This window comes from Lytechinus pictus, chromosome 17, assembly GCF_037042905.1.
Source record: "Lytechinus pictus isolate F3 Inbred chromosome 17, Lp3.0, whole genome shotgun sequence".
In the NCBI taxonomy this organism is placed as follows: Eukaryota; Metazoa; Echinodermata; class Echinoidea; order Temnopleuroida; family Toxopneustidae; genus Lytechinus; species Lytechinus pictus.
Window position 1 is genome coordinate 9,371,773 of NC_087261.1, and position 25,536 is coordinate 9,397,308.

At 37.7% G+C, this 25,536-nt stretch overlaps 2 protein-coding genes across 2 annotated transcripts; both read right to left on the bottom strand.

Moving 5' to 3' along the window:
* Window positions 1–1,786: 1,786 nt before the first annotated feature.
* LOC129279801 (histamine N-methyltransferase A-like) lies at window positions 1,787–8,948 on the bottom strand. The gene is made up of 3 exons (XM_054915859.2): window positions 8,374–8,948; window positions 4,114–4,437; window positions 1,787–2,909 (listed from the first exon to the last, which is right to left on the bottom strand). The coding sequence occupies exons 1-3, from the start codon at window positions 8,570–8,572 to the stop codon at window positions 2,533–2,535; spliced, it is 900 nt and encodes a 299-aa protein (XP_054771834.2). The 5' UTR covers window positions 8,573–8,948; the 3' UTR covers window positions 1,787–2,532.
* A 5,368-nt stretch (window positions 8,949–14,316) lies between these two features.
* Window positions 14,317–22,487, bottom strand: LOC129280353 (uncharacterized). Its single transcript, XM_064112193.1, has 7 exons — window positions 22,463–22,487; window positions 21,845–21,948; window positions 20,271–20,484; window positions 18,872–19,126; window positions 16,906–17,068; window positions 15,327–15,448; window positions 14,317–14,600 (listed from the first exon to the last, which is right to left on the bottom strand). The coding sequence occupies exons 1-7, from the start codon at window positions 22,485–22,487 to the stop codon at window positions 14,338–14,340; spliced, it is 1,146 nt and encodes a 381-aa protein (XP_063968263.1). The 3' UTR covers window positions 14,317–14,337.
* Between the last annotated feature and the right edge of the window lie 3,049 nt (window positions 22,488–25,536).

The following is a 25,536-nucleotide window of genomic DNA, read 5'->3' on the forward strand; positions in this document are numbered from 1 at the left end:
TAGGGAGGAGTGTTGATGGCTTGCATGCTGGGGAAGTTAGAAATCTTTACAGACATTCCTGATTACCATATTTTAAGTATGTGAGGGAGCGGTGGCGTAACAGGCGGGGGGGGGGGGGGCAGGCTGTCCCCCGCCTGGTGGATTTCACCGGGAAAAAAAATGGGGAAAACTGAGAAAAGGGAGGGAGAAAGAAAGGGAAAGGAAAGGTGGAAAAGGGGAAAGGAGGAAAAAGGAAGGGAAAAAGTTAAAAGAAAACACATAAAATGGAAAGCGGGAAAAGGAACGAAAGAAGAACATGTGAGAAAGAACATACCATTCCGAAATAGCCCTATTAATACTTTAGCCTGAATAGAAAGGAAAATTAATAGAAAGGGAAATTAATTAAAAGATGACAAATTGAGAAAAAAAAATCGGGGAATGAAGGTATAATGGAATGAGCGAAAAACTAAATTGGAAAACGAAGAAAAGGGACAAGAAAAAAAGAAAGAAAGAAGAACTGAATAACACGACCGGGCTGTCGAGGATTGAAACCAAAGAACGGGAAGAAAGATGGACTGCATATAATTGTGTTATAAGCTTGCTAAATTTATTCATGCAATAACGGTCGCAATCATTACTTTGGCTAAATCTCCAAAGCTACCAGGGGCTTTGCCCCAGACCCCACTCAGTAGGGGCTTCATCTGTAACTTTCAAAGGGCTCTATAACGCCCCCCCCCACATTAAGCTTTATATTCAATCACTGGCGTACAGGGGGGGGGGTAATGAAATCAACAGAAAACTATGAAATATGTTATTTACTGAATATAATGGACAAATCTGTCACATAATTTGAATTTCATTTCAAAAGGCCAAGTTTTTTGCGGGCTCGCTGGCGACTTTTTACAAATTTTTCTACATTGTTATGTTGTGTCACCTAAAAATGTTTGGTTCATACGCAACTGCGTTGAATTAATGTGTTGTGTAAAAGCTATATACTGTATATACCCGCGATTATAAGGTTTAAAATGGCTTTGATAGTAAGAGTTCTCCGCCCCGGACCCATCCCGCAAAGGACTGGCGTACAGATGGAATGGTTGGGCCATGGCCCCCAAAGTGCTACAATCAAGAACAAAAAAGTGTAAGATATGATGTTATTTACAAAATTTGCAACATTTTTAAATGATAAATTCTGTCCGATACGTCATATTTGGCCCCCTCAAAAATTTTGCCACATTACACAACTGCCTGTTCATACCATTATATGACCGGGAAATTTTCGTCTCTTGCCCCCCCCCCCCCCTGGCCACCGACCCCTGCTACGCCCCTGTAAGGGAGTTGCGCGAACATGTATAATCACCACCACCACCACCACATCACCATCATCGTCATCATCACCATCATAATCATCATCATCATCGTCATCATCGTCGTCATCATCATCTTCATCATCATCATCATCATCGTCATCATCATCGTCATCATCTTCAACAGCATCATCATCAACATCATCATCATCCTCTTCATCATCATCATCTTCTTCATCTCCACCATGATCCCATCCACTATGATCAGTACCTACCTTATTCCTTCATAATCGTGACCGTTGTCATGACCATCACTATCATCACCATTAAAATTTATTATCGCTCTCATCATCTTCACCACCATCATCATCACCACCACCGTAATCATCATCATCATCATTACCGTAATCATCATCACCGTAACCATCATCATCATCATCATCATCATCATCATCATCTCACATACTAGTAATAGAGAATAATGATGTAACAAACGTGCTTCTCTATCTTAAAACATAATTGTTTTATTCATTTGATTTTTATATCAATATTGCTCGTCAGATATTAATTTATAGCTAATGAAGTGCACTATATACTCTTTATTCAGTAATGTTTTACTTCCGGAATTGTTTCCTATTATTATTACTTATTTATTTATGTTTTTTATTAAAAGTTGCCTACTCTTCATGAAACCGCCTATGGTGAGCGAGGGTTAACGTGGTTGAGGCAGTCCGTCTACATTTTTGATGAGGCAAATACCTGATCACATTCGCAAGATAATTCTTGACATTTTGAGGAACGAAAATTTTGTTTGCTTAACTATTTCAATAACTATTGTCATGATTACTTTATTGTTTCATTGTAGGGAGATATTACCATTTCACTCCCACTTTCCATCTCGTGAAAAAGAATATATAAAAAAATGATACAACGTATGCGTACTGGCCAGTTTATTGCGACATTACAAATTAACAGCACATCAAAACAAGTTTACATTTACTTTAATCTATCTCAATTGCATTCCTTTCTTTCTCATCCCCCCTCTGTTCGCTTTCTTTTTCTGTTTCATTATCTTTCTTTATCGTCCTCCATCTCTCATCTCATAGCCTATTGTCATTGCCCATTTTCATCCCCACCACATGCATTCTCTCTCCCCCCCCCCCTTGCTGTCTCCCCCCTCCTCTCTCTCCCCCTCCCTCTCTTGCTGTGTGTGTGTTTATCTCTTTCTATTCATAGGAAACTATATTTTTTAATTGCTTTTGGCCACGAGTGGCTTTTGGACCACAAGGGCGTCCCAATTCTTGTTAAAGAAAATCGTCCCATCTTCTTTTCGCTCCGAGCACTGGTCCGACCCCATATACTCCATCACCTCTTTGAGAAAGTCGGGCGACACCGAACCACGGAAATCGATGATTTCGGTGATGAAATCAAGGAGGAGCGCCCCTTCCTCGGACCCCTCTTCGAAGCAGCTGGTGATGTCGAGGTTGAACCCCTGGTGGTTTTCTTCGAAGTGGATTCCCTGAGAGGAGAGGCACTGTCGGACGTCACTGGCGCAAAAGAAAGATCCAGTTGAAGTTTGCATTATGAGGGGAACTCGATTCCAAAGACGCCACGAACCACAAGTGTCTGTGAAATTCAAGAAGAAAAAATGATCTGTAATTCGCAGCTCCTTTGGATTCTCAATCATTTGGGCCAACTTTCATACAAGAAAATGACATAAATCAAAAGAAGTATAAGAAAACCTGAACTTTTCAAGAATATTCACATTTCTGTTGACCATAAAGGTGTATTATGGGCACGCATAATGCCGAAAGAAAATACAAAGTCGAACATCGACATTTTTTTTTTTTTGGGGGGGGGGGGGGGGGTGAGCAACTTAACTTTCGGCTCACGTGTCACTCAGCGTCGTCGAAAAATTGTGAGATGATAGAAATGTGAGTTGTTTTTCCTTTAAAAATGGAAACAAGATAATTTATCTAACCCTTGTGCCTGTTTTGGAACACAAAGAACATAATTTATTTCGAAAATAGGCACGGGCGACGCCAAGGAATTTTGATGGAAGGGGGGGGGGGGGGGGAGATCACTTAAATTACAAGGGTAATTCTCTTTTTTTCTTCTACTCCTCTCTTTTAACTATTCGTGAAATCATAAGGGGTGTTTCCCCCGGCCCCCTTCAGCGGCGTCCCTGGATCTAGTAGTTTATATTTATACCGTTTTATTTTTCGACATGCAGTCGTATTTTATGCAAAATGTTCACGTTTCTTTAAGAAACATGAATAACATAATGCAGATGAAGATGAAGAAAACAACCGAGATATAATCGAATATCTCTAAGGAGGAACCAGATCACGTTTTATAAAACTGTTCGAAAGTTAAGATTAACTTTACCATGTTTACGAATGACTGATGGTCTGTTCTTGCGCTAAATGACAAAAGATATCCGAAAAATGTCCCTAAGTTTAAGAGGGACTTATTCCTTTTTAGTTTACCCATAGTTAGAAATCACATTTTGACAAATCCATCCGCTTGTCATAACTGATTCCCACTGACGTGATCCGTTACGATTGACCTTTTGTAGCAGATCGCGAAAAGTTTCGACGACCCCGCCCCCGCAAAAAAACCCATCAACAATCAAAACAGTTGCAAAGACTGACCTCAAGATAAGATCTGACACGAATACTACGATCACTCGATCCACGATTGAGAGCACGGTTTTAATCATGGCACGAATCGTGACTATTTCAAATAAGATTTTCATATCTACATGTATTTCTAAGCACTACAAAGGTCAACATGTCAAGGAACTGTTTTTGAAGAACGATCTGATCACCTGAGACAATGATTATCAGCATAATCCCGCCCTCTTCCAAACAATCGTAAAGATAACGTATGGTGTCCTCAAAGTCCGCGGCATAGTACAGAGACTGTATGGTGCTGATGAAATGGTATTTGGCCGGGTGGTCGCCTTCCTGGGCACGATAGTCGTCGATGCCGAGTTGACGAAGATCGAACTCAATACCTTCGAAGTCGGACTTGTTGCCATCGATGAGCGCTCGGTAGATGTCGAGCATTTTCTCGGCAGGTTCCACCACGACGTTTCGGACGGACCGGAAACGGGTCTTGATGCTTGCCGCCAGTTTGCTGTCTGTTTCCCCTTTTAAATATGAAAACAATCAATCAATCTTTGAATCCCATTATCGCATGGCTCTTTAAAGAAGAAGGAGAGGGATAAAGACAAAGAAATTTGGATAAGTTTGTCTCCAAATCAGTATAATTATGATCAGTATACAGGGGCGGATCCAGCTTTCGACAACTTTTTTAAACCTATATTTTACCCGATCAGCCGCTCAAAAATTGATTTTTGTTTGATTCTTTAAAGTGTAGACCCAACAGTCACTATATAGCTTTATTCTTTTAAAACATAAGTATAATGATAATCTCATATTAGCTCTATGTAAATAAGGGCAAGCGTGAAGCGCGAGCTGTTTTTTTGGGTGAAATTTCATGTATAGGCCCTATTTTGTCCTGAAAATTCAACATTCTGGGCAATGTTTGTGATCCTGAACAAGATGCGAGCGCGAAGGATTTAATATACATTCTAGCCTGGATTAGCCATGAAGACAATACACATTTCAACAGTAAATCAATGCGAGCGCGAAGTGAATTTCTTTTGACGTCCTGACCTAAAATTGGAATTCTAAGCACTTTTTTTGTAATCATGAATAGGATATTTATATAACTAAACGATTGATGCGAGCGCGAAGCGTGAGTGGAAAAAAGAGATTTTGACCAAAAAGGGGACACTCTATTCATGCTTTGCAAAAAAAAAAAAAAACTTGGCAGGAGGGTATCTTCCTACATAATGCGAGCGCGAGCAGATTTTTTTATATTCTAATCTGAAACTGGATAATTTAAGATTTAAGCATGTATTAAAAAAGAACAAGCTGCGTAATATGCATGAGCGTGTTCTAGATTTAGACCCCCGGCCCCCTCACTCCGGGGTCGGAAGGACCGCATGCGTGTTGCCGTGTTCCCAAAATGTCCGGTAAAGGGGTACTTTTTCGCGGGACAAGTCCGGCCCGCGAATTGTAAAAAAGGGGGTGTATTTGTATTTTCACCCGGAGATTTCTTTAAAAAGGGGGTGTTTTTTCATCTCTCTCTTTGGACTCCTGAGAATTTTAAAAGGGGGTTATAAAATATTTTGAATAACATAGAAAAATTGATCAAATTCCTGAAATTCCTGCTAGTTTTGAAAGCTTATTCGAATGAGCCTGAATAATCCTGAATTCAGGATTATTTCATTTTGAAAAGTAAAGTACGGACCTTTTGTTTGAATGAGAGCTCACCTGAGATAGGGGTACATTGAGCAGTGTTCCGGATTTAGGGGGGTCTCTAAGGCAGAAAAAGCCCTCGAAAGGGGAATCAGAAATTTTGGCAGACCTTCGATAGGGGGGTGCTTTCAAAGGGAGGGAACGAGCATAGGCGTACCCTAAATAACATTGAGTGGGGGGGGGGGGGCGGGTTTAGTCCTAGAATCTGGGCATTTTAAATACATTTTTTTATCATGAAAATCAATACTGCGAGCGCAAAGCGCGAGCTGAAAATATTTGATATTCCGATCTGAAGAAGGTTCAATCTAAGCACTATTTCAAGCACTATGTAGGAAAATTGTGAGGTGGATATGGATTACAATCAATATAATAAATGATGCGACCGCGAAGCTGATATTTTTGTAATTATCATTTTGACCTACGACCGGGACATTCTAAAAGCATTCGTCATCATATGAAAATGACGACTCTCCTATTCATCTTCCTAAGCGCGAGAAGAAACTTGCCGATTCTGACAAAGGGACCATTCATAAAACTGTTATTATCTTATTTATTAATTTAATAGGCCTAATGAGAGCGCGAAATTCGTTGATATCAAGGCCGAAAAACTGGACAATTTAAGCACTTTTGTAATTATGAATAGAATGAATGGATAAATACATTTTTAACAATTGATCATGTGAGCGCAAATTACGGGCCGAAATTTTTTATTGATAAACTGTCCTGAAAAGGAGATTTTAAGAAGTTTGTTATAGAATTGATATAAAGGTATACACAACTCAATCAAAAGTCTAGCGTGCAGCGCTATATAGCTGATATGTTTTGACAATCAGACCTGGAAAGGGATATTTTTAGAGCTTTATGGAATACACGAAGATGATTGGTACTTCACACATCAAACAATACCAGCGCGCTGCGCGAGCTGAAAATGTTGAGATTCATAAAACGGACATTTTACAAAACACCTTTTTTTCAAATTAGTTTGTAAATCACACAAAATAATGAAAGTATAATGTCTGAGTTGAAATATGTTTTGTTTATTGACTTCAAACTTGATATTTTAAGCTTTATATCAGCCTATATATTGCGCAAGATATGTATCATCGATCAGGCAATGTGAGCGCGAAGCGCGAGCGAAAATTGAGTGACATGAATGATTTTTTATAATTTTCCAAGTCTTCCCCTCATCTTGTTTTATTCACTCGCCTTCCTCTCTTATTTTCCTTTTCCTGTTCTCCATTGTTTTCCCTTTTTTCCCTCTTTTTTCTTTCTTTCACCTTTTTTTCTTTATTTTGCTTCGTCAAAAAAAAAGGAGGGGGGGGGGGGGTTCCCTGCCCCCTGTATCTGCTTATGAATAGGCCCCTGGCTTAAAATCGAATTAAGCAAGACTAATGGACATGGTGGATAATCAGTCCCTGGTTAAATATACTGAATGTACGGTAAGGGGCCGCACCATAAGTAAGGGGGGGGGGGTGGAACGAGTGTGCCTTGAATTATTCAAGCAGTAAAAAAGAGGGAGAGGAGAAAGAAGTGGGGGTGTAAAAAGGGAAAATATAAAAAGAGCGGTATATAGATGTAACTATGAATTACCCATAATTATTTCACAAAAATACATGACGCAACAGCAAGTCGCCTTCAGGGGCGTCGATCCATTTTTCAGATTGGGGGGGGGGCAAAATCATGAATCAACTTTCCAAAGGCGCTCGATCACACAAAACAAACAGACTCAAACACACACACACACACACACACATATGCGTATATGTATATATATATATAGATTATATATATATATATATATATATATATCTATATATATATATCTATATATATATATATATATACACACTCACATACACATCTCACCAACAAATTAAAAAGAAAAAAAAAATAATAATAATAGATGCGAGCGCGAAGCGCGAGCTGAAAATTTTGATATTTTGATCTTAAAAAAAAAAGAGCTTAATTGACGTTTTTAACAAAGAACAAGAAATATATCCAACAAAAGATTATTGCAAATCGAAGTGGGAGTTCTTTTGAGGTATAGAACTGAAAACGGGACATTCTATTCACCTATTCAATCATGAAAAGTATGGGTTTTTGCTACAGAAATGATGCCAGCGCGAAGCGCGAGCTGATTTTTTTTTATATTCTAATCTGAAAACCGGACATTTTGAGCACGATTTTAGATGAAGAACGAGTTGTGTATCTCAATCTCGCTTGCTGATTTCTGTGTAACATTACAATCTTATTTTGTTTTTTGCACATGCGGAATTATTGGGGGGGGGGGGGCAAAACGATATGTTTGCCCCCCCCCCAGTATTTTCATTGGTGGGGCGGTTGCCCCCCCCCCTGCCCCCCCCCCCCATGATCGACGCCTCTGGTCGCCTTGCATCCCCCAAATATAGGAATGTTCTTGCCAGGGCCGCTATTAATGGTTTGACCCAAGTCCAGTTATGTATATAGCCTTAGATTCTAAATGGGACAAGGTCGTATATAATCGTGTCATTGTTTGTTCTTTGAACCTCTTACCAGGGGCCTGTACATATTTGCAGTACTGTATTGACCCAAAATACGAAAATCGACTTTTGTAATTGATTTTGACATAATATTCAGAAAATGCCATACGTTCCTATCACTTTTCTTTAATTTGCTCTTTTTTCCTTGGTCGTGAAAGCCCACCCCCCTCATAACTGTAAGACACTGATTTCAGTTCCCCCTCCCCCTCCTTTCTCTCTCTCTCTCTCTTTCTCCCCTACCTGATCCACTGCCGACTCCCAGCATGTTGATGGGCGTCTCCGCTGAAAAACTCCCCGCCAATTTATCCAACACCAGCCTGGGAAACTCGCTCTGTACCCAATTCCCAAGGAATTCGTACATGTTGCACTTGTCGGTGACGATCTTGAAAGCTTTCGTGTAGTGGTCGGGATCGCATCTTATAGATTTAACGTTCTCCATGTTATTTATCGTTTAATTCCAGAAAGAAGTTGACAAGCAAACGGTTCGAAACAGAGAGGTATTAACCGTGATCCAGTCAAAGAGGAATTTCACAATTATGCTGTGTCATTTAGACAAGATTCGAAGTGTGCTGAGCTATTTCGGTTTCGGAAGCAAAGGGCGCAAGTCCACCACTGTCCAAAGTGAAGGCTGTTTTGGTTGCAGGAAATTATTTGACAAGCAAAAAAAAATCACTATATTTTTCCCAATTTGCCACACCTACCAGAATTCCTGCGGGTGCTGTCTATAGTGGAGAATAATACTCGCAACACCCCTTGGAAAATCTTGGGGGTGCTGAACCCCAGCACCCTGCTCCCCAGTGCCATGTTTCCAAGGGGAAAAACATAAAATTCAGATCACCGGAGGTAAAAACAAACAAACAAATAAAAACCCACACAAAAACAATTATGAAGTCGAAATACATATTCAAATGTTCACATATTTTTAAAACATCATCTGCTCTCAAAACCTAATTAGCATGTAAAAGCGGCTTGCTTGATACGGGCATGACAGTAGCAGAAATTTTTCCTGGAGGGGTATGGGGAGGGGGGCAAGACGTGTAACAATCTTCAAAGATACCCGATCGGCGAGGAAGCGAATTAGAGACTGAGGTTATCACGGGGACGCTTTTCCATTTCTAAAGTGAAATTGAAGGATTTTGAGCACAGTTTTGATGAAGTTTGTGAAAATTGTCAGTGAGAAAATATATGTTTTCACAATTTCTTTGAGGGGGGGGGGGGGAGCAACTGCCCCTTCCCCTCCCCGCTGCGAACGGCCATGGATACCGCTTTGATAACGTAAAAAGATAATGAGAAAACGTCACACCAATAACTTGTACATGTCTCAGATGGTAGTATTTCCGCTTGATTGGGCAGTGCATTCACATTTTTTCAACGATGTTGTAATTGAAAAGAATTTGCATCTACATTAAATTCGCTGAGAATATAAATACAGGGTCATAAGGTGGGTAACATAGCCCAAGCTGGGGTGCAGCGTGTGTTATTTTCCATAGGCAGCACCCCTGAAAATCTTGTAGGTATGATAAATGACAGAAATGTAATGAAAATTAGCGACGTTTTGTAGGAACCTTCCCCCTTCAGAATATTCCTACACGGTGCTTGAAATAGTGCTTAAATTCAGCCTTTTTCAGATCGAAATATCAAATATTTTCAGCTCGTATTATTAATTTTCATAATAAAAAAATGTATTTAGAATGCCCAGATTCTAGGTATAAACATAAATACGCGCTCGCATGTTTATTCAGATATATGCAGTCGTTTTTTTCAAAACGTGCTTAAATTATCAAGTTTCAGATCAGAATATCAAAAATTTTCTGCTCGCTCTTCGCCCTCACATTATTTATGGAGGAAGATACTCAATTACCTATCCTTTACATAATTGACAAAACATGAAATAGAGTGTCCCGTTTTTTTAAGGTCTGAATCTCAATTGTACTATAGTTTTATACCTATTCTCTTCATGATTAGAAAAGTGCTTAGAATGTCCAGTTTTTAGGTCTGAAATCTCAATTTAGTTTCCGCTCGCGCTTCGCACCCGCATCAATTATATAGTTATATACCTATCCTGTTCATGATTACAAAAAGTGTTTATAGAATGTCAAGTTTTTAGGTCGGAATGCCAAAAATAAGCTCGCGTTCGCATTATTTGATTGTTGAAATATGCATCGTTTTCGTGGGAAACTGCAAACAGTCCTTATAACAGGTCCCTTTGGATCAGGCCAGAACGTATATTAAAAATTTCCTTTTCAGGATCACAAACATCGCTGCTCAAATTTTCAATTTCTAGGACAAAATACAAAAAAAAAATCCAAAATATTTACCTCGCGCTATTTATTTATATATCTATGTTCTTTTATATGAGTAAAGCCAAGAAGTGACTGTCGCATTGTCTGTTTAATGAGATAAATAATCCTGTTCAAGGGTATAAATGATACTTAAACATCCCGATTTCAAGTCAATATACACTAAATATATTGTGCCCCCCACCTTTGAGGATATATTTCAGCCCATATCAGCACCCCCACTGAAAACCGTTCCCAGGGCCCTGGTGGGTTAGGTGTCCTTTTTAAAATTCGAATTCAGTTTGCAGACATGCTTGTTGCATAGTCCTTTGAAAAGCTGTCAAGGTGTACATAACAACGTTTTCAAAGGCATGCATGCAATTTAAAGGGATGGTCTGGGCTAAAAATATTTTTATCTAAATATACTAGTAGAGTAAAATTCACAGAGCAAAATGCTAAAAATTTCATCAAAATCGGATAACAAATAAAGAAGCTATTGAATTTTAAAGTTTATCAATATTTTGTGAAAACAGTTATATGCACATCGTCATGAATATTCATTAGGTGGGCTGATGATGTCACATCCCTACTTTCCTTTTTCGTATGTTATTACATGAAATCATAAATGTTTCATTTTTTCATACATAGTGTAAATAATGTGTCTCCATTATGATGAAATAAGTTGCGGCAATAAATAACTAATGCATTTAATCAGTTGCCAATCCAATTGTTTTAGTTCTTGATAGAAATTTTTTTGAATAAACCTACTTTCATATAATAAAATACAAAAGACCAAGTTGGAATATGACATCATCAGCCTACCTAATGAATATTCATAAAGACATGCCTAGAACTGTTTCACAGAAATAATGCAAATCTTTAAGATTCAATAACTTCGTTATTTGTTATCCGATCTTAATCAAATTTTCAGCATTTTGCTTTGTGAATTTCACTCTATTTATTGAGATATAAATATATCCAGCCTGGACCATCCCTTTAAATGTTCGGCAACAGGCCTGTTATAAACACTGCCGTTGAGGGAGGGTGGGGTATTTGGGTTTCCCTCTACCGATGTTCCAAGGCCAAGACCGAAAAGGGGAAGAAATGAAGGAGAAAATGAAAGAAAAGAAAAGGAAAAAGGTGTATACGGTGTCATTGGAGGAAAACGATCAGGGGCCCTTTTTTATAAAGAAAAACAGTAACGAATTTTAGCACCCTCTTTGCAAACGCTTTCTGCAACGTTCATAATCTATTGAAAATGCCCGTCAAATCACAAGGGAAAGCTTAGAGGTCATTGTCGAAAGTTGGAGGATCGGAACAGCACATCATCTTATGGCTCAGTCGAAAAGAGCAGTTTTATTCATTTTTATTTAAACCACCTATTATGTAGCTATAGTACCAAAACAATGTTAAAACAGCTGTTTTCGACTCACCGTCTGGCTGCCGTAGGGGAAATGTGACTGCGCCCTTCACCGTGTCTCTGGTTGCCATGTTGTTTCAATATTTTATGCAATGACAGAGGAACGGATTCTCACTCACATTCACATTTCAACACCATCATCATCTTCATCATTGTCATTATCATCATCATGTTCTTCATTTGTACTTAGTCAATCATTACTTTTATTTTTAATAAGTGCACTGTAAAGAAATATCCTTGGTAATTATTCATTTATTGAGTTATGTGTAGAAACTGTTTTAATTTTTTCCAAACATTTATAAATTTGGCAGTATTAAGGCAAATTTACTTGTTTTCTTTGCAGCAAATTTACTCAACTAAATTAAGTTACATCAACCTAATTCAATAAGTAAAACATTCACGGCAATATTTAAAAAAAAGCACGAAAGCCCACATACTACTCCGACTTTCTCTGGCATCATTTCAACCTACCACCATTTCACACGGTAAAAAAAATTGTAATTTGAATGGTGATTCCAGTGAAAAATAAGGCTAATGACGAATCTTAGCACGTGTGAAACCAAACTAGAATCATGAACGCTAATCACAATCACGAATTCAAATTATACTCCGGAGTTGAATTTCAGTCAAGTTTCACTCAAATTACGGTACGAATTTTCCGTGTGAAAGGTCCGATGATTCTAAAGACGAATTGCAATGATGATTCAAGATGCACGTGTGAAAAGGCCCTTAGACATCTTTGATCCAAATGATAGAATTTACTCATCGTCACTTACCTGTCATTCCGCCCATTCACACGGTAAAAACAAATCGTATTTTGAAGGATGATTCCAGTGCAAAATAAGGCTAATGACGAATATTTAGCACGTGTGAAACCAAACTATAGAACATGTTTAGAATCACGAACGCTAATCACAGTCACGATTACAATAGCAATCATCATTACAATGATGATTCAAGATTCACGCGTGAAAAGGCCAATTGATAGGTACTGACCAGTGGCGTACGCATGATTTATGAAAGGGGGAGGGGTTCAAGCTGAAGGAAATGTTGACCCAAAAAAGGTCTTCATCGTAAATTTTAGGTCGTTTCCCCTAATATTCAACATTTTTAAAAGGTTTTTCAATTATTAATTCTTAGGGGGGTGGGTATAAAAAAATAAGGGGGGAGGTTGAGCACCTGTACTCTCTCCCCTGCGTACGCCACTGGTACTGACATTATATTCATATATACGGGCATTGGCGGCGGAAGCCAAACAATTTAAGGGGGGGCCACCAACATTTTTTGACAAGCCAAAAAAAAAAAAGGTTATTATCAATCAAAATTTTTTAGGGGGGACCGACAAAAATTTTTGACAAGCAAAAAAAAAAAAAAAAAAAAAAAAGTCATCAACGAAAAATTTAGGGGGATCGTCCCTCCACCTCAAATTTAGGGGGGACACGTCCCCCCGTCCCCCCCCGCTTCCACCGCCTATGTATACGGGTGCATCTCGTAGTAGGTCCATGATCTTAACAGGTAAACAGTGAGATCATTTTCGGAAACCTTAAAAATCTGAACTTTCAGATGAGTGACTATTGAAAAATTTCACACACCCTAATCGAATAATTTTCAAACACAAATAGATAATTATGAGATTTATTAAAAAATTGTTTGCTCTTAATGAATATTCATGATTTATGTAAATAAAGCGTTAAATACAAGTACATTCAACATTATTTTTTTTAGTAATAAGTATCCTAAAATTGGAGTTAGATTTACTTAATCGAAGCACGTCAGTATTACTCGAATTTTCTTAAATGTACATTGAACCTCAAAACTCAGGTAAATTCAAAGACAAGTTAAATTTACTATGACAAAATCAGGGAATAATTACAAAGTATAAATTCTACTTACATAAATTAACTGGTAACTACTAATTCGAAGATTTTTTTTACAGTGTGTTATCATCTATACCATCATCATTTTTATTATTTTCATCATCAATGTAATCATATCCTTCGGCATTAATGTTATTATAATTAACCACAGCATTTTAAAAATAAATTTTCTATTAATATTATTTTTACCATCATTATAACAATGAAATTATCATTATCTCAATAATTACAATATCCGTAAGGGGCGGATCCAGGATTTTCCAGGGGGGGGGGGGCACATTTTCACGAGGAAAAAATATAACAAGCAACCATAAAAAAACAGGTTTCAACAAAAAATAAGGACATTTCGTCCACGAAAAATTTTACAAGCCCCCAAAAAGTTTTCACTTTCAAAGGGGGGGGGGGCACTTCTGTTTTAACAGCATTTTACATTAAAAACTTTAATTGTGCCTCTCAAGGGGGGGGGGGGGGGGCACGGGCCGGCTTTGCTCCCCCCTGGATCCGCCAGTGATCCTCCTCCACAACACTATCATCCTCACTACCGCCACCATCATAATCATTATCATTTAAATGTATTAAAAAACACTAATCATGATAGCGAGTTCATCTTCTAAAACAATTTCACTGGCTATGGAATGAAAGCGAGGCTCGCTGGAGCTTCCATCTGCTCATCAAAGTCTTGGTATATGATCTCCCGAGAGCTTCCCCGTAGGGCGACACGACCAACCCGATGATGAGTTGGTTCAAGCCAGACCAGCCAGCCCGATGCGAACAACATACCCGATGGGGTGTCCTTGATGTCCAACGGAACAACCTTGAGCTTGCCACCATCAATTGGCGCCATTTTAAGTACGGCGTCACCCTCGAAATCGATGAAGTACATCATACCACCTAGTAGGACAAAAGTGTTGTAAACGTTTTTTTTTTAAATTTCAATTCAAATATGCATTCATTGTCTTTCATTTTCACAATAAAATATTTTTTTCAATATGATTTATACCCATGTCTCCCTTGTTTATACATCTGAAGTATATACATGTAAGTTGTCATCCAAGTTTGAATTGATGTTTTTATTTTTCAATTCTCGTTGGAAAATGTTCCAATTAAAATACAAAGAATTGTGAACAAAATATTGTCTTCATTTCTGTTTGAATGGGAGGTACACATCTGGATGCAAATCTTCGTAATATACAATTTTTAAAGTATTATGCATTATCTGCAAAATGCGGCACCGGCATGATTGCTCAGGTGAAAAGCGTACAGTGACATCATATCTTTCTCCATTGAATGATATTATAGAGTTCTACGACCCACAACTTTCTTTTTGACATCATTTCCACGTTTCCTGTGTTTCATCCTCTCTTATTTGTCTTTTTATCAGTTTTCTTTACGATACACGAAATCTGTCACTAGGGGCCCGTAACACAAAGCTTAGCACTGATCGTAGAACATTTTTCTACGATTGATTGCATTGACTACAATGTACAATCAATCGTAAAAATCAAGCGTACGAATAATCGCCAACCTTTGTGTTACTGGACCCAGAACTACTCGTCCTGACAAATTAAAGAGCTGCCATAGATCATATTTTTTTTTTCATTTCAAAGTTGTACGTACCTGCTTCATCCAATGTGAGACATTTAACATTCTTGTTATTTGGGTATGAAACAGGACTTGTAGGACCACCTAAATTCAAAGTCCGCGAATCCACCCGATTCTCCATTAAGATGTATACTCTCCTAAAATGAAAAAGGACAGAATAGAGTCAAGAAAGTTGAAACTAAGATATACGTTCACTGTGAGTGCAGGGCACTGGGAACGATCTTTTAATATGGGGTGTTGGTTTAAATTTTTCTAACCAAAAGAAGAAGAAGAAAAAAAGGTTTCACAAAATGAAGGTGATTTGGGTTGAATTTTTGTTATTTTCTGCTATTATGCAAACTAATTTCCAAGGGGATGGGGGCGGTGCCTGTGGTGAATAACATACGCGGCACCCCAGGCAAATCTTGTGGGTTCTTCAGCATCCCCAGCACACCCGCTCCCCATGCAGGGCCATGCGTAATGAGGTAGGAGTTGGTCAAATCGCAGAGAGGTACGAGTTTTTTTTTTCAGTTTATGGTTGACCAAATGAGATAACTAATGATGTAGGTGAGGAATGGATTCCATGTCAGTTTCGAGTTACTCGAATGGTTTAGCTTCTTCCCCTCCTCATATCAGTCTTGTTTTTTATTCACTTGTCTTTTTCCTTTCCATGTTATTTTCATTTTTCTTTCTTAGTAGGGCAGATGAGTGACCAAAAATGGCCAAGATGCTCGGATCCGGCAGAAAGTGTGAAATTCAGCGTACAGGGGTAATTTGGGGGCACTGCATGATTAAAAAAATTACCGGTCCCAAGCGATCTGACCATCGGGTTGGCCGCCTGTTAGAAATCCAAAATGGCCGCCATGAAAAATCATTAGATATCATTTCTTGAGTTTTACATGACATGTTACACTGAAGTTTGGCATAGGAATATTTTGAGGCTCTGAATTCAAATATTGCCGCCGACAGCAATTGCTCACTCGCGAGTGTGGGTTTTGGATTCCGGTGACCCTGGTTCATTCCCATTTGTTGCGCTAGTGACATTTGGTAAGGCATTGTTCCTCATTACCATGCAGGTCCATCGGAGAGGAACTTAAGCCGTCGGTCCTCTGGTTGCTTACTTACAAGCATTCATGCTTTCTTAGCAATAAGGTACAAAAATCACCACCATGATCTTTGAGAACATTGCTGGGGGCCGAAAATATTGAAGTGGCACAAATTATGCCAAATTTCAATTTCACATGCCATGTAAAACTAAAAAAAATGATAGTTAATGAATTATTGTGCCCATCTTGGATATCAAAAAGGTGGCGGCCAACCCGATGGTCAGATCGCTTGGGGGCGGCAATATTCATAAATCAGCGCCCCAAAATAACCCTGTATGCCAAATTTCACACTCTGCCGGATTCGTGCATCTTTGTCATATCTTACGCAATATCTCTTATTTTCCCCTTTAAAAGAACTATTTATTATTTCTATTATTATTATCAATCATTCTTTTTCCGCTGTCATTCTTTTATCTTGGGAGGGGGAGGAGGGGGGGGGGGGGCACTTTGGCCCTCTGTATGCTATCTGGATAATACCTCAATAAAAATATGCTATAATTATACCTTACCGTGTTGCTTTGCGTAGTGCGAGTCCTCGAGGAGTTTGTACGCCGTATCGAAACACAGTTAGACTAGACCCGTCGGTAGCCTTCCGGTAAACCCTTCTTGATGTTGAAGGCTCCGTCCAGAAGATATATTCCTTGATTTCATCGATAGTTACTGACGAATATTCTTTGATGGAAACAAAATAATGGCCGTCTCATTTTAATCATATCAAGGTAAGTAAATTCTATACTAAACATGGATTGTATAGCTATAGTGGCTTTGATAACAGACAGGCCCAGTTGTATTTTTAAAGGTCAAGTTCACCTCAGAAAAATGTTGAGTTGGATCCATAGAGAAAAATGAGACAAGCATAATGCTGAAAATTCTATCAAATTCGGATGTAAAATAAGAAAGTTATGACATTTTAAAGTTTCGCTTATTTTTCAAAAAATAGTGACAATTTAGTCACATGCAAATGGGAGAATCGATGATGTCCCTCACTCACTGTTTCTTTCGTTTTTTATCGTTTGAATATTATACAATACTTCTAATTTTACAGATTTGACAATAAGGACCAACTTGACTGAACCATAAGATGTTAAACAATGGTAATTTCACAAGTTCAAGCAGAAATAAAACTTTGTTTCACAGGACTTTGGGGACAAAATTAGAATGTTTCATATTTCATAAAAGAAAACAGTAAAGAAATAGTGAGTGAGTGATGTAATCAGTTCCCTCATTTGCATACCGACCGAGATGTGCATATAACTGTTTTGTGAAATTAAGCGAAACTTAAAAGCAGGGGCGTCGATCCATTTTTCAGATTGGGGGGGGGGCAAAATCATGAATCAACGTTCAAAGGCGCTCGATCGTACAAAACACCCACCCCCCACACACAGTCATATATATATATATATATATACCAACAAATTAATGCGAGCGCGAAGCGCGAGCTGAAATTTTTTAGTATACTGACCTTAAAACAGGAAAAGCGTACCTGTTTAGGAATGTTTGTAGTAACTCATGAGGAGGATACATATCTCACTAAACAGATAATGCGAGTGCCGAGAGCGAGCTGAAATTTCTTTATATTCTGACCTGAAAGCTTGATATTGTAAGTATTTTTGTTACCAATGATTAAGATTGGTATCTAAAAGAACAATAGATGCGAGCGCGAAGCGCTAGCTGAAAATTTTGATATTTCGATCTGAAAAAAATGACAGTTTAATGGACATTTAAAAAAAAAAAAAACAAGATGTATATCCAACAAAATATTATTGTAAATCGAAGCGGGAGTTCTTTTGAGGTTTAGAACTGAAAACGGGACATTCTATTCACCTATTTAATCATGAAAAGTATTGTTTTTTGCCATATAAATGATGCGAGCTCGAAGCGCGAGCTGAAAATTTTTATATTCCAATCTGGAAAGTGGACATTTTGAGCACGATTTGAAATAAAGAACAATTTGTGTATATCAATCTCGCTGGCTGAACATTACAATCATATTTTATTTTTGCACATCCGGAGTTATTGGGGGGCAAAACGATATGTTTGCCCCCCAATATTTTCATTGGTGGGGCGATCGGATCGCCCCCCTGCCCCCCCCCCCCCAGGATCGACGCCTCTGCTGAAAAGTGTCATAACTTTGTTGGATTTTCCTCTTTTTATTCAGATCATCTTTTCTGTTAGGGTGGACTAATTGTCCTTAAAAAAATACAGTAACTGAATAACCATGCATTAACTAGTTAAATTAATGAATTGGTATAAATAAATGTATCATAAGAGATATATATGGAGGATACATATAAATCCATACTTTTTATGACCAATCTTGTAAATAACAAAAAGGTATAATTAAACATATTGAATTGTTGAATGTGACGATAAACGCTGCATGTGTTCGAGATTTACTTACATTGACGTCTTATACATCCTAAATCATAAAAAAGCCTCGGTTCTTTGGTCAAATAAAAATGCACTTAGACTTACGGTTGCAGAAAGTCAGCGTGGCAAAAGTTTCCCATTGGTTATTACTTCCATTTACATTAATTCGTCGAAGTTCACAGTTCTTTGAAGAGCCCTCTACGTCCTGGATCCAATACAAGGTAGTCTCTTCTTTATGGTAAAGCATCGTAATTGCAGAGACGTTGATGGCTGATCTTTCATGAAAACCTGATGAATCTGAGATGTTGTAATACAAGAGAGGCCTTCTTTCTCCGCCGGTATGACCAACAAGTAATTGACCTGCAAAATGTTGAGCATTCTTGATATCAACAGTGGAGTTCAATAATTTATAATAGGGCTAGTTTCTAGTGGAACATGAATTTGTCCTTTGAAATTTATCTTTTAGGCCTTGAGATTAAAAAGAAAATCCCGGAGCATTACAAGGCAGTTTGTAATAACATTCCAGAACACACAATAACCAACAAGACAGACTTTTTGATGCTTGTGGAAATCCTGTAGATATAATTGATACGATTAATCATACACTATAATCGATGCAATATTGCAGAAATCAGTCCCACGATCTAGAAATTCTATTCACCGCACCAATTCCTTTGAAAATACAAGTCAAATCACAATGGAGAGCTGAAAGGCTTTTGTCGAAAGTGTGTGGACCGGGACAGCATCGGAATCTCTTGACTCTGGATAACGACATATTTTGCAATTGTTCGTCCGGTGCAAATCTTCGGATTATCTGCAGCTTTTCAAATCCACAAAGTAACTTTCGACGAAAGCCTCTCGGCTCTCCATTGTGATTTTAATTGCATTTTTAAAGGAATCAGTGCATTAAGAGAGTTTCCCCGTTGTAAATGCGAAAAGTACCTAATATTACGCTTTTATGATGCTACGAGGTCGGTAACATATTGTGCGTTTTGTGTGTGTTTTTTTTTTAATAAGTGACCTTAATATGTTTATAGGGCCTCGCATTACAACGAACTGTTTGAGACTTTGCCATTAATAGGGGGCTTTCGCTCCACACCGCGCGACGGATTCAAGAACATAGGAACTATACTTTCAATGTCCTTCCCGACAAAGAGCAACTAAGAAGTCTTTCTTCAAAATTGGTGAATCAAAACAGCAGTTTCGTCCTAGACTCTGCATTGACAAACAACACATATTTTTTGTTTACGTCAGCTCCGAAGATTAGGATGAAACTGCTGTTCCGCTTCACCAATTTTCGACAAAGACCTACCAACTGTTCTTTGTTTTTGATGAACATTTTCAATACATTTACTGTGTTCTTAAATCCGATCTGCGTCGGGATGCGAATACTTCTTATTGTAACTAGCATGGAATCCTTGAATGTAATTGGCTGATGAGCCCTGTTACCATGGTAGCTGCTACCATAATACCAAAGACACCATAGTTATAGTGAGCTCCATACCTGTAAGATCGCAGATGACAGCGGCAACTGTTTCGTGCTGACATTGGTTCCCACCAACTCCAGCCTTTCTGCACCTATAGAGGGAGTCCTCCTCTCCTGAACAGTTGGTTTTATCGAGCCAGACTGGACCTGATGGAGTGGCTCCAAAGACGATGGAATCGACGGTGGCGAAGGCTCTCCAAAAACCAAGTTGTCTACACACCACATTGGAATCCTATGGAGGAACAAAGGAACTTTCTAATATTAGATCACAGTTAAGATAAAAGGCCAGTTACAGTTTGAAATCAGCGGGATTCAACTAACCAGATCGAAGGTGGATGTACTTTCATGACTGCTTCAAACGTGTCAAAGGGATTGTAGTGATTCCAATTCTTTAGAGCAAACTCCACTTCTTAGATGTAGTTATAAACACTCTTTCACTTTTACATGTTTGTGACGGTTACCATCGCATTCCCAACTACAATTTAATTGTACATTTAACTTGGTCCGGACAAATAATAATGGGATAAAAAAGGTACACCAACCGACAGAGACATGGGCGGCATAAACGGGAGGGGGGCACCGTCCCATATCATTTTTCAAGGAGTGAAAGGGGGGGGGGGAAGAAAGGGCAGTACAAGAATATATGCCTTTTAATTAACTCCATATCCTTACTATTTGAATGATGAAAAAATTTAATATTTAGAATATTCAGTCTCCCGCTCCCATTAAAATTTTAAAGCTGTCACCGTCCCTGCATAAAATGATGATCACACAATGACAATCATGCTTCAAGAAATTAGTGATGATGGAGTTTAGTTCGAAAACTCCGGGGGAAAACTATAACAGTCTCTCAACTCCAATAATAAGGCTGAATTCGTTGAGTACAAGGCGGGACGCCAATAAAATTGCATGAATTATTCAGTGACGTTTACATGATGATTTTCATGATGGATAGCTTCAATAAAGCCGGCCGGTGCCACACATCGACATAGAATTACGATTATGAAGTCAATCATTAAAGTAGGTCGAGAATTCATACACTTTGACTCTCTTCTCTCGGGTTACGTTCTTTATCACAAAGATGAATTATTCAGAAGGTTTCATTATTCCGAAACAAATACATTACATAGACGTTCGCTAGTTCGAAAATGAAAAAAAAAAAGGATTCCTTAATCCGAACATCTTTTTGTTATTTTTTTTCCTGAAGTATATTACTCCGAAGGTTTATTAATCAGAAAAGTATAAAAAAAAGGTTTGCTCTTCCGAATGTCCCAGTGATCAAGCGGAAAGACTGAATATTGAACGTTATTAACTCTCAAGGTTCGACAGTCCAAAAAATGAAATGTTCGTTAAAACGAAAACAATTAATGAACTATACGAACCCATCATTTCCAGAAAGAATATACAATCTTCCGAATAACATATCTTAGAAGGAAATTCCCTCAGAATAACGAGCCTTTTCTCGTATGTTGATAAACAAATCTACGGAATATTGAACCCTATTTCATAATAAAAAAAAAACCTTCGGAATATTGAACCTTGCAATGGGGAATTTTCTAAATAACGAGCTCTAACCGATGTGTTCAACTTACGGTTATATCCCATGTGGTATTGCAAACTGTACCCCATCTGTTGAAATAGAAAATCTCAACTCGACCCTCTCCTCTAGAATACTCGTTCCAGCCCAGTCGAACTTCTGTTTAATAACAAGATAACCTCTAAAAGTAATTAAGTCTGTACACCAAATATTTTGCAGCTAAGGCTGAGTTCACATAGAAGTAGAATATTCGGTATACCATGTACGTTTTCGAAGTACGATTAACTCATATCGGTTCACATTAGAGGGAATTATTCGGAAAAGCCGTATAACTGCGTTTAGTATAGTATAGTATAGTATAGTATATAGTGGGAATCGAACTTGTTCGATTTTCGTGCAGTGTATATATAGCGTCCAATATGGATGTGGCAGCAGTTGTGCTGAGGTGAAATAACGTGAAATACAAAATAATAAACTTATTTCTTGGTTCTCATTATGTCGTAATATTTAAGTAATCCAGCACTCCGGAATTACAATGTCAAATGCCACAGTTTTTAACTAAAAGAACAAAATCTCATGTACATTTACTTCATTTATGTGTGCTCCTCATTTTTTTTTTTTTTTTTTGACCGTGGGATGGTTGAAAACACAAGGTCAAAATGGCTGAACTAACCAGCAGAGATGGTTAGTTCAGCCATGTTTTGTGAATAGTTGAGCCACATCTAATTTCTTAATTATTCTTATAAGTTGAAAATAATGAGGAAATATATTTAGTCAAAGAAAATAATATTTATAAAAATTATTTCTCTATTATTCACTTTTGACATGAGTTCACATAGCTGGAATGGGGAGTAGAATTAAGCTACCCCACCACAAAAAACAAGGACATCAAAGCAAAAATAGGAATAATTGATGACATCAATTATGCTGATACATGTGTGGAATGTTTATGCACTAAAAATGAATAAATAAAATTTTATTTTTTGTCTGTAAAATAATATGACTCAAATGCCCCATCTTAATCAACTAACCTCACTAATTAATTATTAAGTAGTATTAAACAGACTGAAATTCAAGAATTTCTTTTATCCAATTAACGGCTTTATATTTCTCAAAATTTCCTAAGATATAGGGCCTTATCTACTGAAAATGATAATTAAAAAAAAACATTATAGTGTTATGATGAGATGACTTTTATTGGCCAATGCAGTGTGTTCATTTTGAATGAGAGAGCTGTTGAAAACCAACAAATATCAATAAAGTATGTAGAAAAAAGGTGTTTTCATTTCTTTTCTTTTTTAAAACAGAAACTAACTTCAGGTAGGAAAACATGCTTATTGTCATGTATTTAAGTCCAGATGAATAAAAAAAACAGAAACGATTTCACATAAATAATAAGTGACAACATTCATTTTTGTTTATTTCCCTAGTTTAAATGAGCGGAGAAGAGCCAAATCTTCTTCGTCTGAGGTACCTATGCCCGTATAGCGTATAGTGAATAACGGATAGCGAATACCGTATCCCGTATACTTCTATTGTGTACTCAGCCTTAGGCATAAGGCATTACTGAAAATACCCTATGCGGAGCTTTGGGCCCAATCGAGCAGTTCAGAGTTTATTCAAATGACTTCTCCTTTCTTTCATTGGGATAGGCTAATTTTTAGGCAAGATATCATTTAAGCATACCTAACATAGCAGAATAAAGAAATTGCATATATCTGGGCCCCGTCTAACAAAGAGTAGCGATTGATCCGATCAACCAATGGACGGCCAACAACATCAACATTTAAAATGCATCTTTGTTCAAAATATTTACTAGGTGATGTTTATTATTCATCATTCTCTTGAAAAATCAGTGTGATTCTCTCTTTTTTTAATTATATAAAAAGATTGTGCAAATTTACTGGAGAAAAAAATTATGGCATGGATGGATTTCCATACAGTTGAGATTGATTGGATCAATCGCAACTCTTTGTAAGACGGGGCCCGGGTGAATAGAAATATGAAGGTATTTTTGCGTTTCTACTTTGACACTGTTTGAATGCATTAGCATGTTGCTGTTACAATGTATTTATTTAACTGTTACCAGTCACATCAAATGGACGCATTGTTGATGTCCAGTGGATCAAATTCAATTATCTTAATCAAGCCCCCTTTTCGACCTATTTGTCAACCAAATTACTCACGATAGAAGGACAAAAAGCTTGGTCTATCAAGTGAGACGTTGATTAATTGAAGCTTTTTGGACCATTGACTCTGGCGATAGGATATTCCTATTTGGCTGTCATTTTTTTCGTCACATCTGAGTACTAGTGAAGCCGAACATGCGCTGGCTGTATCTGGGGACCGGTTTGTATATCAGGTCAGATGTCGCGGAGCTTCTCTCTTGCTGGAGGGACAGCAAATAAATGGACTCCTTTCTTGGGGGGGGGGGGGGGGTATAGGGTTATGGTGTAAACAAAGGCTTCTTTTGGCACTTTATGTATATCCTGTATCCATGTTTTTAATATGCAACAAATTTCCTCACGGACGGTAATGAAATTGAACTGAATCGAATTAAAGCTATTAGAGGGATACTGCATATATAAACAAAATATAGTACTATGAAGTAGAAGAACCAATCGCATGTTTCACGATGAATCAAACGTTGGTACAATGTAATTGTTGGAATATACTACTAGATACGAAGTGAATCAAACTGGTTAAACGGAAAATGTGCATTTTTTCACCGTTCGAACATAAATGATTATTTGAAAAAGGAATATCAATCAATGCTTCAAAGGGATCAAAGCATAAAAGGTACATTTTAGAGAAACAAAGTGGGCAAGCCCCCCCCCCCCATTTAGGTTAACACCACTCGTCACAAATATTATTTTTCTCTAACAAACTTCTGACAAGCAAAAAGTAATAAGAAAATCAAAAATGAAATTATGAAAAAAGGATTTAAACAAGGGGGCATGTGCCCCCTATGCCCAACCCCCTGCCCTGAATTATTAATCAGTAATGATTTTACATACCTTCTAAAGGTCTTTCACACGACCAGTGGGTGATATCTTCAGTGATGCCGTATTTCTTTAGATCAACGATTGGTGGTCGAGTGACTTGCACAGCTTCCAGCTGAATTTCATCATCCGCGATATGATCGTGAACGGTTGGGCACACGAATTGTGGACAACCACCCCTCGATGAATGGACCCGAGTTAAAATCACTGTGTGAAAGAAAACGGATCAAAAACTCAAAATAAGAAAAGGTCAGAAAAAATGAGAAGAAGAAGAGGGTGATGATGATGAAGAAGGCGGGGAGGAGGTGGAGGAGGAGAAGAAGAATGAGAACAATAATAATAATAATAATGATAATAATAATAATAATAATTTTTTTTTTGTAGTATTAGTAGTAGTAGTTGTTGCAGTAGTAGTAGTATGAGTAGTAGTAGAATTAGCAGCAGCAGCAGCAGCTGTAGTAGTAGTAGTAGTAGTAGTAGTAGTAGTAATAGTAATAAAGTAGTTTATGTTGATGTTTTTTAAATCATTTTGATTGTTTGTCGTCATATATGTTTGGTTATATTTGAATATTTTGCTGTTTTTACAACCTTTGTTTTCTTGTATTTTCTTTTAATCACGACCTTGCTAAAAACAGCTATTATGCTGATTGTAGGAAACTATTATAGTTTTTTTTCAACCCGTAAATGAAAAAAGTTTAACAAACAAACAAAAAACAAGAAAATTATATTTTAGTAACCATTGTCG

Coding starts and splice junctions, on each gene's coding strand:
- LOC129279801 (XM_054915859.2), bottom strand. CDS start 8,572: ATGGAGAACGTTAAATCTATAAGATGCGATCCCGACCACTACACGAAA. Junction 4,438..8,373: donor GGGAGTCGGCAGTGGATCAG/GTAGGGGAGAAA, acceptor CATATTTAAAAG/GGGAAACAGACAGCAAACTG. Junction 2,910..4,113: donor GCTGATAATCATTGTCTCAG/GTGATCAGATCG, acceptor TGAATTTCACAG/ACACTTGTGGTTCGTGGCGT.
- LOC129280353 (XM_064112193.1), bottom strand. CDS start 22,487: ATGGCTGAACTAACCATCTCTGCTG. Junction 17,069..18,871: donor CACGCTGACTTTCTGCAACC/GTAAGTCTAAGT, acceptor TTTCCATCAAAG/AATATTCGTCAGTAACTATC. Junction 14,601..15,326: donor TCTCACATTGGATGAAGCAG/GTACGTACAACT, acceptor TTGTCCTACTAG/GTGGTATGATGTACTTCATC.